This window comes from Dryobates pubescens, chromosome 2 (genome assembly GCF_014839835.1).
Source record: "Dryobates pubescens isolate bDryPub1 chromosome 2, bDryPub1.pri, whole genome shotgun sequence".
NCBI lineage: Eukaryota > Metazoa > Chordata > Aves > Piciformes > Picidae > Dryobates > Dryobates pubescens.
Window position 1 is genome coordinate 21576149 of NC_071613.1, and position 14572 is coordinate 21590720.

Here is a 14572-nt window from a genome sequence, read left to right on the forward strand (position 1 = left end):
CAGATTCTGTGTTGTATATCTGAGCTGTTATAAGCAGTTAAGGAAGTGGGAACAACAGAAAACTTCTGAAAAATAAGAAGAAACATAGTTCTTACCACTCATGGTGATTGTCCACAAAAGCAGACATGGGACTTATTTGTACTGTATAGGTATCGTTGGCTGAATATTCAAACAAACCATAATAGGGATTGAAGAGCTCCCTAGACACCAGGAAAAAAAACTCCCTTGAAGGTCCACTGTAATCCAGCCTTGAAAGAGAAAGGTGACATTACTACAGAGCATTCATTGTGGGCATCTGAATCTACATTCCATATGCTAGATCTTAATTAGAGTTTCTTAAGAGTTCAAGCAGAACCCTTATCCTGCAGATTGCTTAACGCCAAGGTATGCCAAGTCCTCACAGGGCTATTCTGGAAAGGGAATGGCTGGGAGGACTGGAATGAAGGGCTCTGTGTGGGCTGCTCCCATAACAAATGCTGGCTCCAGCTGCAATGGCCTCTTTGCCATGGGAATATAACCAAGTAACTGGAATCAGGAGGGGAGGAGGAAACATGAGAACAGCCAACATTAGACCTATCTCCATATGAAAAATCAAGGACGACAATCAACAATGCTCATATTTTGTCTCTGCAGTTGCAACAACAGGACAATTGGAAGGATAATATTTCTGTTTTCCCTAGCAATATAATCTGAGATAATTTCAGTGATTTATCTTTCTTGGTCTAAATTTTCTTGTGTGTCTTCCAAACTTGAGTTCCTTCAAATGTCTTTTGGAGAGTGTGTTTCCTTTTATGTTTTTTCTTTTTTTTTTTTTTTTTTCCCCCCTTCATTTTAAGATTCCAGCACTAATGAAGAAGGAATCTAAATAATCTCTTCTTCCCAACTCATAAACAAACTCATTGCTGACAAAGCAGTGAGACTTGAGTTTTGACATTATGCTGCAGGTCACCAGTGAAATGAGTTCAGTATGAAGTGAATTCTCTGGTAGACATAGAAAACAGAAAACTAGGGGTTTTCCTGTGGGGAATGGAGATCCCTAACAAACACCTAGGAGGACAGATCTTCTCTAGATTGAAGGATTTGTACTTGACTTTCAAGATCTTGCTTTAATACTAAGAGAATGCACAACCAAAAGTACCAGAGAGGAAGTCAGCTTTCACAGAGGACTTCTGCTGTTTTTGAGAATGAAGTTGGCAGCAAAGTAAAGGCTAGGTACCATTATGAAATTGAGGACAAAGCCTCTTTCCTCTATTGAGCAAGAAAATCTTCCCTTCAGTCACTTGGAAGCACTTTGCTTCTGTTAAGCATCAGAAGTGAAGTACTGAAACAGATCCTTACCCTGGCAAGAAGGGCAGATTTCATCCTCAAATTGCAGAAAAAATCCAAAGTGGTTTGATATCATGGACAATGTTGGATCTTAATCTCAGCACAAATACCAGTATCAAGTAAAGGGGTCATCTGTAAGACTCTTGGATAATTTGACTCACTATGACATCTTAAGATGGGACAGAAATTGTGTGCTTGACTGCTAGCCCTCTCATACAGCTCCTTTTTGTACGCAGAGTTACTGTGAGTCATGTTAAATAAATCAATCATGAGAACCCTGCACTGCCAGTCAGATTTATCCCACAATTAAAGGCTTGGCACAAGGGTGAGAAAACTTCATACAAGAGGTATGCAACTACACAACAGCTGCAACTGTGGGGCATTTGGGTATTCAGGAGATGTGTTGTTGGCAACATGACTCACATCTCCTAGGAAGCACCATTAATACTTTAGATTTACCACTCTTCAATGCAAAGCAGTTTCTGCTCATAGTTACTAGAGCCGAGGGAAAATAACTTCAAGGAACCACAACATTCTTTGTATCAACATTTCCTCATTTATCACCACGCAAAGTACACATGCAAAAACACTAAACCAACATCCACAGCTGCATGACTGCAGAGATTGAAGGTCCAAAGAAGATACCAGACAGTATGAGACTCATTATAGAAATTGTATGAACAGCAACAGCTGTATGCAGGTTGCCCCAGTTACTAATTTATACACTAATAAGTCAGTCCTGACTAAAATGTTTTCATCTGTGAGGATTTCATTACCTATTGCATGAAGAATTACACCTCTCTACAAAGCAGAAAATAAATGCAAGAGCCAACTCCCGCTTAAAAAGGGAAAAGGATGTGCAAATAGGAAACAATTAACCTGGAGTACTCCTCCTCCTCACTGCCTTCCTCTCCTCCACCCTCATCTGTCTTTCTGCACCTAGCCAAATTAATAGCTTGATGTAGTACATCATCTTGCACCATCTCTGATGAAACAATACTGCATGCACACATCCTTTCCTCCTCACTCAGAGCACAGATTTGTAAATAGAGAATTGACGTCATTTTAATTTGACTGTGCGCTTAATTAACTCATTCTTTTCCATTATGGAGAGAGCCTTATGGGGAGTTGGATGCAATTGAAAGAGTATGTGTGGTCACCCCCATTTCCAGGTCACTCTTCATCAGCAGAAGACTGAAGACTGATAAGAGGAGATGTTCTATTTGGATCAGTCCGTCTCACCTATGGTTTTACATTTTCACCTTTCATTTTTAACTTGGAGTTGAGGTTGTAGCTGAGAAAGTAAAGGCTGTACCAGAGAGCCCTAGTTCCTGCATCCCCACCCTGCTCTGTCAATAGAGTGCAATCTCATCCTGCACCAGCCTTGTCATTCCAGTTCTGAGCTCTTCCTCAGACAGCAGCACAGTGATATTATTTATATGAACAAGTCCACACTTGGCTCTCAGCTGTCAACATTTCTTATTTTAAGACTGCAGAAAGTCCTTATGAGCACTAAGCACTTCAGGGTGAACTTTAAACAAGCAGGATTTAGGGGGCTTCAAAACCAGATTACTTTTATCTGATCTTGTATTAGGTATTCCTGTTACAACTTGGCTCTTTAAAAGACTGAAGAGCCATAATGCACATGGCCATAATGCACACGGCCATAACACATACTCCAGCCTTCCAGAAGCCAAGTGCTGCAGTCTCCTCAATATCAAGGAGTACCATTTGGAATGTATTTACAAATACATTCATCAAGTATCTCAATATAGATACTTGTGCCTAAGGCAGCAGCCTTTGAGATCTGCCAAAGGGGGCAGAAATCAAGACACGAAAGAGGCAAATACTGTTCCAGTTTCATGTGCCAAGAAAATCTAACCACAGCACAAGGGCTGATTGTTTCAAACTAAAAGAGGTTTAGGCTGGAGAGAAGGAAGAGGTTTTTACAATGAGGGTGGTGAAACAGTTGCCCAGGTTGCCCAGAGGTGGTAGATGCTTCATTTCTGGAAACTTTCCAGGTCAGGTTAGATGGGGCTCTGAGCAACCTGCTCTGCTTCACAGAATCATAGAATGTTAGGGGGTTGGAAGGCACCTTGAAAGATCACCTAGTACAACCCCCCTGCTAGAGCAGGATCACCTAGAGTAGATCACAAAGGAATGCATCCAGGTGGATTTTGAATACCTCCAGAGAAGGAGATGTCCCTGCTCACTGCAGGGGTATTGGACCTTCAAAAGTCCTTTCCAGACAATGATTCTCTGGTCTTGTTTTACCTCTAAGACATTAGACTTTCACTAGACACAGAATGAGCATTCTCTGACTGGATTTTGCAGTGTGAGGTATATTTGTGTTTATTTGCAACCAGCACAGCCTAGCTGCTTTTATTTGTGATAGAAGCTCTGAGCTGGAGAGGCAGTGAGCAGCTCCTGTAGCATACATGGCTTTTAGCTCCTACTGCCTCAGACAGGACCTAAATTAAGGATTGAGCCTTTAGCCTACTCTTTAAGCATCCTATCTCCAAAAAAATGCCAGCTAAATGTTAATAAGCACTGGAGATATAATATCACTATTGACAGGGGAAAAAAAAAGAAAGACAAAGCAAAACCAAGAGAAAGTTGTCTATTTTTTCCCTTTGCTTTCCCAGTAACATTCTGAAACACAGAGCAACTGTTGTGAAAATCCACACCAGCACAGGCACTGCTTCTGTGAAGGCAGGATACGTTACATCTCACACCTTGAACAGCTGTGTGTTCTAGGCTTATGTCTGAGGCATTTCCTGGCTGCAATCCTTCCTCTTTGCACTCTAGACCACATGAGGTTTGGTGAAACTGTGGCTGCAAGACACAGTTTTGAGAGAATGTCAACTTCCCCGTTCTACTCACCCTTCTTCCCCAACAAATGTGACATAGAGTTTATTTCTCTGCAGGTCTTTTCTTGAATAGCCCATGATCTGGTTAAAGGCATCTTCTAGCAAGTGATCTCTCCTGATGATTAATCTGAAGAGCAAAATAAATTTGAATCAGCAGTTTGTGAACATGAGCTACCGCTGGGAGCATCCATTTACACTGCAAGGTAACAGAGTAACTTCATAGAGAGAAACATTTCTGCTTGATGATTTGATCCAGATCACACAGCTTCTATCTGCTAGTCTGGCTCCCTTAAGGATCTGCTTGAGATTTCAGTAAAATGTATTGTACCAAGAAGAGCAGGCTCATTTTTTCAACTCTAATTATTCCTTAAATTAAAGGCTTCAACAGAAAAAGTCCTGAAATGGGCATTTTCATTAAGTTTAAAATCGTTTTGCAAGGCTGGGCCTCTAAATCAGCCTACTGTAGGCAATAATCTAACCTCTTATGTAAAAATCAATCTCTTAACAAGGAAAACCACCAAACCATGGGGAAGTCACTGAACAGTCATTTCAGAATCAGAGTAAGCATGAGGGGACAAATTGTCCAGAAGGAATGGCAGCTGTCTGTCCAAAAGCTGTCTGAAGCTTTTGGAACCTATGAACGCAGACATATGAAAGCAATGTACCCTCTACAAGAAGAACTGGGAAATTGAGTCATAAAGACCTAAAAGTCAATCCTTGGAATTCAGTAACATTTCATTTTATGAACCTCTTTGGTAAAAGAGGACTGTGAGATAAACACAGGCAATGAGCACAAAAGAAAATCCTATCTTTTTTTTTTTTTCCAGTGGAAAAAGACACGAATGAAGTCTAACTGTTTATATCATAGCAACTGCGACAACAGAAGAATTCAGGTGCCTTCTGTCTTGCTTGCCCTTTCCCAAAGTACCTTTTGGCCCTGTATTGATAATATTATTTGTATGAAAACATAGCTGGAAGAGACATAAAGAAGTGTTCACAACTTGCTGTATCCTTTGCTATGAATCACATGTTGGCACTAAGTCTGTTATGACAGGCTTTTTATTTCCAGAAGCACAAGGAAAATATAGTATCTGCATTCCTTCTAATGGGAAGAAGCTTGTGGATGTGCAAAGCAAGGCAGGCTGCCTGAGCAACAAACCCCATTTCATGGGATTCTTCAACATACTTCAGCTTCCCTGGGCCTTGTCCATATCCTTTAGTCTCCAACTTCCTGTAAAAGTTCCTCAGCTTGGCTTCAAAATCTCTTTTGTAAGGAGCTGGAGCTCGGGCATTGGCACGTTGAGTACCTGCAAGAAGCAAAAAGTGAAGAAAGAGCTGTCGTGACATGACCTGATTAACGTCCTGTCAAGAGACTCCTCAATCACAAAAGGCATGGCATGTGTTTGGTTCGGCACCTTCATAAAGAGTAAAAGCTGCCTGTCTTCCAATCTGCTCTGCATCCAAGACTTCAGGGTTGCTCATTTCCAATAGTATCATGTTTCTAAAGCAAATCTTAAAAGACAAAATCCAGGTCAACACAAAAGCTGGATTTAAAAACCAGAACAATCAACTAGAAAGATCTAACTTCTGTTTGTCAAGTACTCTTCATGTCTAACCTTTAAAACAGTTCCTGCAATAAATGTTCTGCTCTGTTCTGGTTTTAGTATTATCATGGAAAACATGAAGCCTAAACAGACTCTGCTGTGCCCCTGCTGAATACATCAAGCTGAAGAAAAACTTTTGCAAATTCCCTAGTAGAAGTTTTTCCCTTGGGCAAAGAGGAGGAAGAAAAGTATTGGAAGAATGGATAGACTTCTAAATTGTAGTCTCTAGAACTATTCACATGTGACTGCAGGAACACCCATGACGGTCATCTAAGTGATTTGGTTTTGAAAAAACTGATTTTGCGGGTCAGTGTCTTAAAAGCAGGGAGAGATGACACCTGTATGCCAAAAAACTGGCATAGCCCCACACCTATGTACACAAGTTCTCTCTGTGTGTGCATAAATTAGGTGTTTAGTCTGATCTGCTCTGGATGTCACCACCTTTAGAACTTCCACTGTCTCCCTGGACAAATGACTTCAGTTGATTTGGTTGCAGAACAGCATGCCAAACAGGCAGTTAGTCCCTAAACTTCTATATTAATCTTCTCACCCCCAGCTTTTGTAACATTACATCCCTCCCCTGCATGGCTGTGTAGACATGCCCAACGAAACCCTCAGAGGACATTTAAAATACCTCCTGCTCTCAGCACACAGGTTGTCAACCACTCATCTGCAGCTGTGGACATCTAATAGGCCCATAATGCACTGGAAATACAAGTGGACAGTTCAGAAGCACTTACAGGAGGACTGCTGTCTTTAAAGTGTCAGTTCCTCATCTGACGGGGTTTTGCCTCCTTGCATTAAACCAAGCCCATACAGAATGTTTGTTATTCTGGGTGAAGGTATGAGAGTGTCAGGTTCAGAAAGAACGTGCATCCGCTCAGCCCTGTGGGCAGAAGCAGAGGGAGGAGGGCAGCCCCCTCACCACACAGCACACGTATCTGACAGGAAAGGCAGCAAGCACAGCCTGCGGAAGTGGCTGCTGGAAGGCTCCACAGAGCTGAGCTCTGCACAGAGCAGAGAGAGCCAACAAGCCAGAGCAGTTTGAACATTGAATGCCATTTGCAGGTCTTTAAAAGACCTGCCTGACCAGAAAGACACTTGCCACTTGTTCTAGGCTTGGAGTGATGTGTGGGAGGAATAGGAAGCATCAGGGAATCCTCAAAGCTCCAACTGGAGCATGTAGAACTCTTCTGGATAAAGAAATCATGGCCATTGATTAATCTGTAGTGGTTATTCTCTTTTACTGAGGACACGAAGGGCTTCTAGTGATGCACTCACCTGAATTATGTGATAGGACAAGGGGCAATGGATATTAACTACCGTACAGGAGGTTCCATCTCAATGTGAGGAGGAACTCCACTGTAAGGGTCAGAAAGCACTGGAACAGGCTTCCCCAGAGAGGTTGTGGAGTCTCCTTCTCAGGAGACTTTCAAACCCTATCTGGATGTGTTCCTGTGTGCCCTGCACTAGATTATATGGTTATGTGGTGCTGCTCTGGCGCCAGCAGGGGGGTTGCACTTGATGATCTCTGGTGGTCTCTTCCAACCTCCTGTGATCCTGTGAAAACTTCCAGAAACCTGAAACTTCCATAACCTTCTGCCCTTATTTTGTTTACTTCATCTTGGGTGAAAGTAGGTACCAAAATGTAGTCACCAAACCCACAGCAAGTTAACTTTCATCTTAACCCCTGGAAGAAGTCTTTGCTGAGATACCACAAAACATCAACCTGGCAACACATTACTTCATGGTTCACGAATCAGCAGTGTATTATTCTGTCAGCGCATGACAAGTCCCGGTTACAAATCAGATGCATATGCCAAGAAATTCCTGGGCAATTATAATGATTACTTCCGCCTTGGGAACAAAAGATGTTAATGGAAGAGCTAAAAACACCAGTGACGTGCTAATCATATTTGATTTTCAAAGAGGCTATATTCTAAAGCAGATATAAAGAGCAGCTTCATGACTATTCATCCTTCCCCAAAGAGAAAGTACAACCAATTGTGATGGGTCTGAACAATGGATCCTTAACAACCTCTGCAGCAGCAGCCAGTTTGGCTGATAAAACAAACACAGAGCCTCCATACAAACGATGGGCTATTTACAGTTTCTCATCAAAAAAGTCATTTGTACACCAAGGCAAACATGCACATTTGCAGAGTGATGGGGAGATTCTCTCTCTGTTTTTCTGTGAAACAGAATAGAGCTCACAATTTTATGGAGAATGAGACTACAACCATCACTGTTGGTCCTTTGCTGTGTGCTGCTACTTTGAGAATCGATGAGAACATCTCATGTTAAAGATGGAAATCATCCTGAAATGCTTTTGGTGCAGTGAAGCCCGGCCCAGCACATTTCGATACATGAAGAAATTGTATTCCTGAAAGCCAAAGCATGTTACTCAGAGCAGACTGCCAGGTTTGCAGATGGAAATCAGGTGCACACATGTAGATTGCATTATTCCTTCTTTTTTTTCCAGAGGGAAGAAATTATATCTAAACCATGTATATACTAAAAATATCAATACATGTGAACATTATGTATTGCTGCTTTGCAGAATTCTTTAAGACAGATCCTACAGAGGTCCTATGTCCAGCAGCAGGAAAAGCCACCACTCAGGATGTATTTATTAATGATTTTAATCAGGTTTCTAGGAAATTAAGCTGCTTATGATTGTGAACTAAAAAAAAACCTCTCATGAAAATCACAGAATAGTTTAGGTTGGAAGGGACCTTAACGATCAGCTAGTTCCAAATCCTCTGCCATGAACAGGGACATCGCCTACTAGACCAGGTTGCTCAAGGCCCCATACAACCTGGCTTTCAACACTCCAGGCTTGGAGCCTCCACAACTCCTCTGGGCATCCTGTTCCAGTGCCTCACCACCCTTGTGAGGAATGACAGCATTTTACTAATAAAATTTTCCTGCCACCTGGAACTACCTAGAGCTGGTTACATCCTAAATGCTCTCTACTTATGTAGACTTTTGCTCTCAAATTTGTAAAAAATTCCCTTAAGTCACTTCCTATTTACTGCAGTGGTTTTATTTTACTGACCTATTATCTTCTTCAGAAAATTAAGACCAGTGACATCTATGAACTTCAAACTGCTGTACTCAGCCTGCAGAGGTCAAATGGAGCCTGTCCTATTTGAAATCATTTAGTTCTGACCCACGGCTTACTTACCAGATCTCATATTGTTAATTCTTGAGGCATCAAAAGCCTGGCATGAGCAGTCAGTTATTTCACATCAGTGAAAGACAAGTTTGTGTGTTTTACAAGTCAGAACAAAGTCACAACCTCTGAAGTTGTACCACCCTAATCTTTTCTACTGGCAAAACGTCTTGTGAGCTTGAGGCAAAGGTTCAGGTCTGACAATCAAATGCAACCACATTTGTTGACTTGGCTCAAAAAAGACTAAATTTTTGTTGTTGCTGGAGCAATACAACTTGGATCTTCAGAAAGGTGGAAAGTCACTACACGCAACATAATGTAAGGTAAATGATGGGACTGGCCCTACTGCAGTATCTGACAGATACATTGTCATGAAAGTACTGCAGGGAGAAGCTCACTGACCACTCACTCTCAGAGAGTACTTCAGCTCATGTAAATTTGCCCATCTAAAAAAGCTGGGAACCATGAAGGGGAAGAAGTCAGAGTTTCCAAACAGTAGATTCTCAGCTTTAGGCAGTCACAGTCTTCAACAAACAAAACAATACTCCAACAATTTTTCTGCTGTTTTCATTCCCTGACTTTGCAGAAGGCAGCAGGATTGCAACTGGACTGGAAGCAGTACTTACCAACAAGGAAGATAATTGAATTTGTACAGCCCCTGCAGAAACTCACCTGGAGAGTTCTGGGGCGAAGACACTGGTGAGCCTCTTGGGGACTGGCAATAACTGGGATGAAGTAAGGCATGTGGTGGAACATAGGACATGATCTCCTCCTCAAACAAGCTGGTGAAAAGGAACAGATAAGAAATAACAAGTTTATTTGAAGGAATGGCATTTTTCACTTTCCAGGAATGACTTTCTAGTTACCAACCTGCATTCTCTGGCAGTCACGTGCCTATTTCCACTAGGCACACTGAATTGTGCCACAAAATCCTTTATTGTCATTCCCTCAAGCAGATCTTGGCAGTGCAGGAAAAGCAGTAATTACTGCTTTGGTAGGACATCACTATACATAATGTGGTATTTCTTTTCAGGGTTAAAAAGTGGTTATTTGGCCTTTAAAATTTGCCCTTTTTTTCTCATCACTTGTGTTCTCATTATATCAGTGTCAATAACCTTAGTCACACCTTCCTGGGAAAAGCTCTGCAATGCTGCACAAAGACTAGGAAGAGAGACAACCTTTCTAAGTCACCAGGATTAAGAATCACATCTAAAGTTGTTGAGTGCATCGAGCAGCATAAGTTATTTCTTTATTTCATCTTTAATACTAACACTGCTGCTGGAACAGGGATCCCATTCAGTCTGAGTTACTTCATGCCTCACCTATCTGTTATTGCTACACAACTTGAAGAGAAGAACAATAAACATTCTGCAGCCTGATCACTGCATCTGTGTACATAGAGTCTGGATACAAATCACAGTTTCAGTCTTCTCCCAAAACTGATAAAAGTGAATCCAGAAAGTGACATGATATGTAATATATCAAAGTCCATATCGGATGTTAAACACAACACAAGTAAGAGTAAAATGTTGAGATGTCAAAACTCTCTTTAAAAGTTGAACTGCTGAAAGAATCACAAGCCAACCTTTCACTATCAAGCTCAACCAACAAAAGCAATGTCCACATAAAAGGGGTGTCAGTTACCAAGCTGTTTTACCAAACAAATGACTAGAAAAGCTTTTTGCAGGAGGATCTTCTTGGAGAAGGTTTTTCTTCTGCCAGTTTATTTACATTCATGACCATGGGTTGTTTTCCTCCAAGTTGCATCTTGATGCTGAAAATGTGATAAAATCTAAAGCACTGTTTCAATCCTGAAGTAAAGTAAGAATTAAAATGATGAATTGTGCTGTATGCCAAACAAGGTATTTAGAGGAAACATCTGAAGCACAATATATAATGCTTTTCTTAGGGTAATTAAAGAAATGATGTATTGTACCTCCTTTGGTCCCTAAACACATAAGCATTGGCTGGCTTGCATTTAGTTAGCTGCAGCTAACTGAAGCATGTGAAAAATGTAGTGTTCTCAAGCAATAAAAATATTCAAAATAGTGATTGCACTCTGATGTTTGCTACATCTCAGAATGGTTTACAGGATAATGACATCATTCCCCCAAACTGAAGGAACAGAGGTGTGCAAATGGGTCATCCAAACAGTTGTGGTGGGTTTAGGCTATGCCTTTAAAATTCAGTTACAGATTTCGATCAGAAAAGTAGAAAAATATAAATAAATCACTATTGGGTGTGCTTCTAACTGAGTTGGTCTGGCAAAGTTAATGTTGGGGGCAAACTTCAACCCAGCACACCAGTCGAGCCATATAGGGAACCCAAGTGTCCTGAGCCCCAGGAGGATTTGAGTCATTGTGATTAGAGTGCTGGCTTTTCAGGATTTCACAGAGAAGGGTAATGACACCCTGCCAGAAGCTACTGATAAAAATAAAAACCCACCAAGACTGAACAATGGTGAGAAAAGAGATTTCATCATCTCAGTGCAACACTATTTTACCTTGGCCCACCGATATGCACTTACAGTAAGCTCACAGTAACTCAGTCTAGTCTTAAGGCTTCCAACATTTTCAGAAACTAATGGAAGCACAGGCAACATTTTATCAACGATATGTCCTCAATACTATTAGGTTATCAGTGAAATGGGAAGAAGATCCTCAAGCAAGGCTTTACAGTTACATAATTTTCTGAGAAAAATGTAGATTAAGAGAATTAAAATCTGAAGAATATGAGAAAGTTATTCCAAGGAGGCACTGGCTACTACTTTTCTCTTCAAAATCAGTTATGCTCATTATTGCTTTACTACAAAAGAAAGATTGCAATCAAAATTTTGAACTGGCTTTATTCTCACTGTAAGAATTATCTGCAGTCTTTACTGTTAACAGAACAACAGAAGGAACAAAATCCAGTCAAAGAGCAGAGATAAAATCTTTATTTAAAAGCAAATAGCTGAAGCCACATTTTTCTACGTAAAACCTGTGTCATAGCCACATGTCATTGAGCAAAACAAAAAATCTTAAAAGGGTTTTTAAGAAACAACATCCATGTTTTAAAAAAGCTTCATCACAACTTCAAAATGATTTTTTTAAAAGCTGTAATTAATTCAGAGATTAAAGGACCAGATTGTCACTATGCAACCTGACCTCAGAATGCTACTACCAATGCCAATCTTATTTCACTGGATTGTTTTAAATGTACTCCTGAACTTCTTGATGAACTCTTATACTGGATGGGAATACAACATGGAGACACAAGGGCTGAATTCTGGAAAAAAACAAACCTGCCTGATTTCATCACAGTGAAGAGGCAGCATGGCATTAAGCAATAAAAGCACATTGACAACCACAGATGTATTCTTAAAAGCAGAACAAGGCACACTCTTGCAGAGAGGTCTAAACTGTTCTACCTAGCTGCCTGCAACAGGACAAGACAAGGTGGTCTGGGCAAAGCCACATAAATCACAAGAACAGCACTCTTGCACTTGCCTTTCCTTGTGGCTTATTAACAAATATCACATTCCAGCACTCTTCTGAAAAAACCCTGTGGCCTCCAACCACCATCTACAGACTGAACATGATGAAAATAAAGCACCTGACCTGACAGCTCTAGCTGTCCCAGCTGCAAGGCCAAGTACTGAAGAGGGCACTAAATGAGCACACACTTCTCACTGAAAGGCTCCTCAGCAGCTTCAACAGCTTGTTCCAGAGGTGTGCTGAGAGCAGCAGTACATACCTGAGTAACATGACAAGGTCTGCATCGCTGGATAAACGCACCAGTCCAGGTGTCCCCTCTGTCCGGATGAACTGAATCTTCTCCCTAAGTAAGCAAAAAACAACCAACCTCTGAGTTATGCTTCTACATTTCAGATATCATTTTTCCCCTGCCACAGCATGGCCATGTGAGCAGCAACACACTACAAGCAAACAGCTAACTTCTGAGAAATGATTCTTCTGTTGCCCTCATCTCCTCCATCCTCAGGCTGCTTCAGGCAGCACAGCCATGCAATCAGTAACAAAATAAATAATCCTTCGAGCTCACACTAGTTGTGTCTCTGAATCCCAAGCAGGAGGCTGAGCCCTGCAGGAGGACATTGCTATTTGGAAAGTGAGCTGTTTAAAGAGGGACTGTCTTTTCTGAACCTGTGTACAAATGCAAGCCATATTTTACAAATGTACACCTGCCTTCTTAAAAGAGAGAGGGTTGTACCACACTGCATTTAAGAGCTCTTCCAGAAAAACCTTTGTACTGCATCTCTCCATCCCTGTCCCACCCAGGCACACACCCTTGCTCCCAGACACAGTTTGGTCACTGTGACGGGACCTCTAGGCATCCAAAACTCATGGTAACACATGGATTTTTAGACAAAAAGGATAATAAAACTAGTAATAGTCAGACATTTTATGCTATTTCCCAACAGATTCATTTGCTCACATTTCAAACCAAGCCTGGTGTGACAAACTTGTCTGTAGTGCTACAAGTGCAGTACAGGAACTGTTTTGATAGGCTAAGAACTGTAGATTTGTATTTTCCTCCTTTTCTCTGTATTTTCTAGAGAATGTGTGCTCTGCTAGTATGTAACTATAGATTAGACAGCTAGGATTTTTTTAGAGGGTAAACCAAAATGTTAACATGGAAGTCTCATCACAAAACTTGTTACAATATGATGCTTTGGGAAAACACAAAACAGGGCAGCTTGTTGAATTCTACGAACTTGCAGAGATCATTAAGTCAAACTATGAGAAGGGAAAAAATGAAAAGTACTGCTGCCTGCTATGCATCAAATTTACTGTCCAGGAATAGATGTAATCACAGAATCAAATAACCACAGAATGGCGGGGGTTGGAAGGGACCTTTGGAAATCATTTAGTCCAACACCCCTGCCAAAGGAGGTACACCTAGATCAGGCTGCCCAGGATCACAATACCCAGGTGGGTTCGGAAAGTTTCCACAGAATAAGGCTCCACAGCCTCTCTGAGCAGCCTGGCACCCTCAAAGTAATAAAGTTTCTCCTCCAGTTCAAGTGATACCTCCTGTGTTCCAGCTTGTACTTCGTGCCTCTTGCCCTATCAGTGGCCACCACTTAGAAGAGCCCAGCCGCATCCTCATGGCTTCCACCCTTTAAATATTTACATGCATTGAGAAGAACCCCTCTCAGACTTCTCTTTTTCCTGAATAAACAGCCCAGGGTCTCTCAGCTTTTCAGAGAGATGCACTACCTGCCTTACCTTATTCATGGTCCTCTGCTAGACTCTCTGAAGTAGTTTCCTGTTCCTCTTGAACCAGGGAACCCAAAACTGGACACAGTACTCCCCATGCAGCCTCACTAAGGCAGAATAGAGGGGGAGGAGAACCTCCCTTAAACATTCTTAATGCATCCCATATGAGTCCTAATCACAGAACAGATTAGGTTGGAAAGGACCTTAGAGATCATGTAGTTGCAACCCCCCCTGCCATGTCTAGTAGGAAACCTCCTACTAAGACACCTCCTAAGAAACCTCCTACTAAGGCTGCTCAGTATCACCAGTACTCAAGTTGTTAGTTACTCCACCTTTTACATTTAAGCACCTGCGTTAAAGTATCTCCGTGAAGGATAC

General features: G+C 41.4%; 1 protein-coding gene across 1 annotated transcript in view; it reads right to left on the reverse strand.

Annotated features, from left to right (window-relative positions):
• Window positions 1-14572, reverse strand: part of HECW2 (HECT, C2 and WW domain containing E3 ubiquitin protein ligase 2) — a 158138-nt gene that overhangs the window by 13326 nt on the left and 130240 nt on the right. The window contains exons 18-22 of the mRNA XM_054171707.1: window positions 12711-12794; window positions 9648-9757; window positions 5383-5503; window positions 4210-4323; window positions 96-248 (exon numbers count right to left, since the gene is read on the reverse strand). Coding sequence (XP_054027682.1) covers window positions 96-248; window positions 4210-4323; window positions 5383-5503; window positions 9648-9757; window positions 12711-12794 — 582 coding nt within the window. The remainder of the gene's footprint in view (window positions 1-95; window positions 249-4209; window positions 4324-5382; window positions 5504-9647; window positions 9758-12710; window positions 12795-14572) is intronic.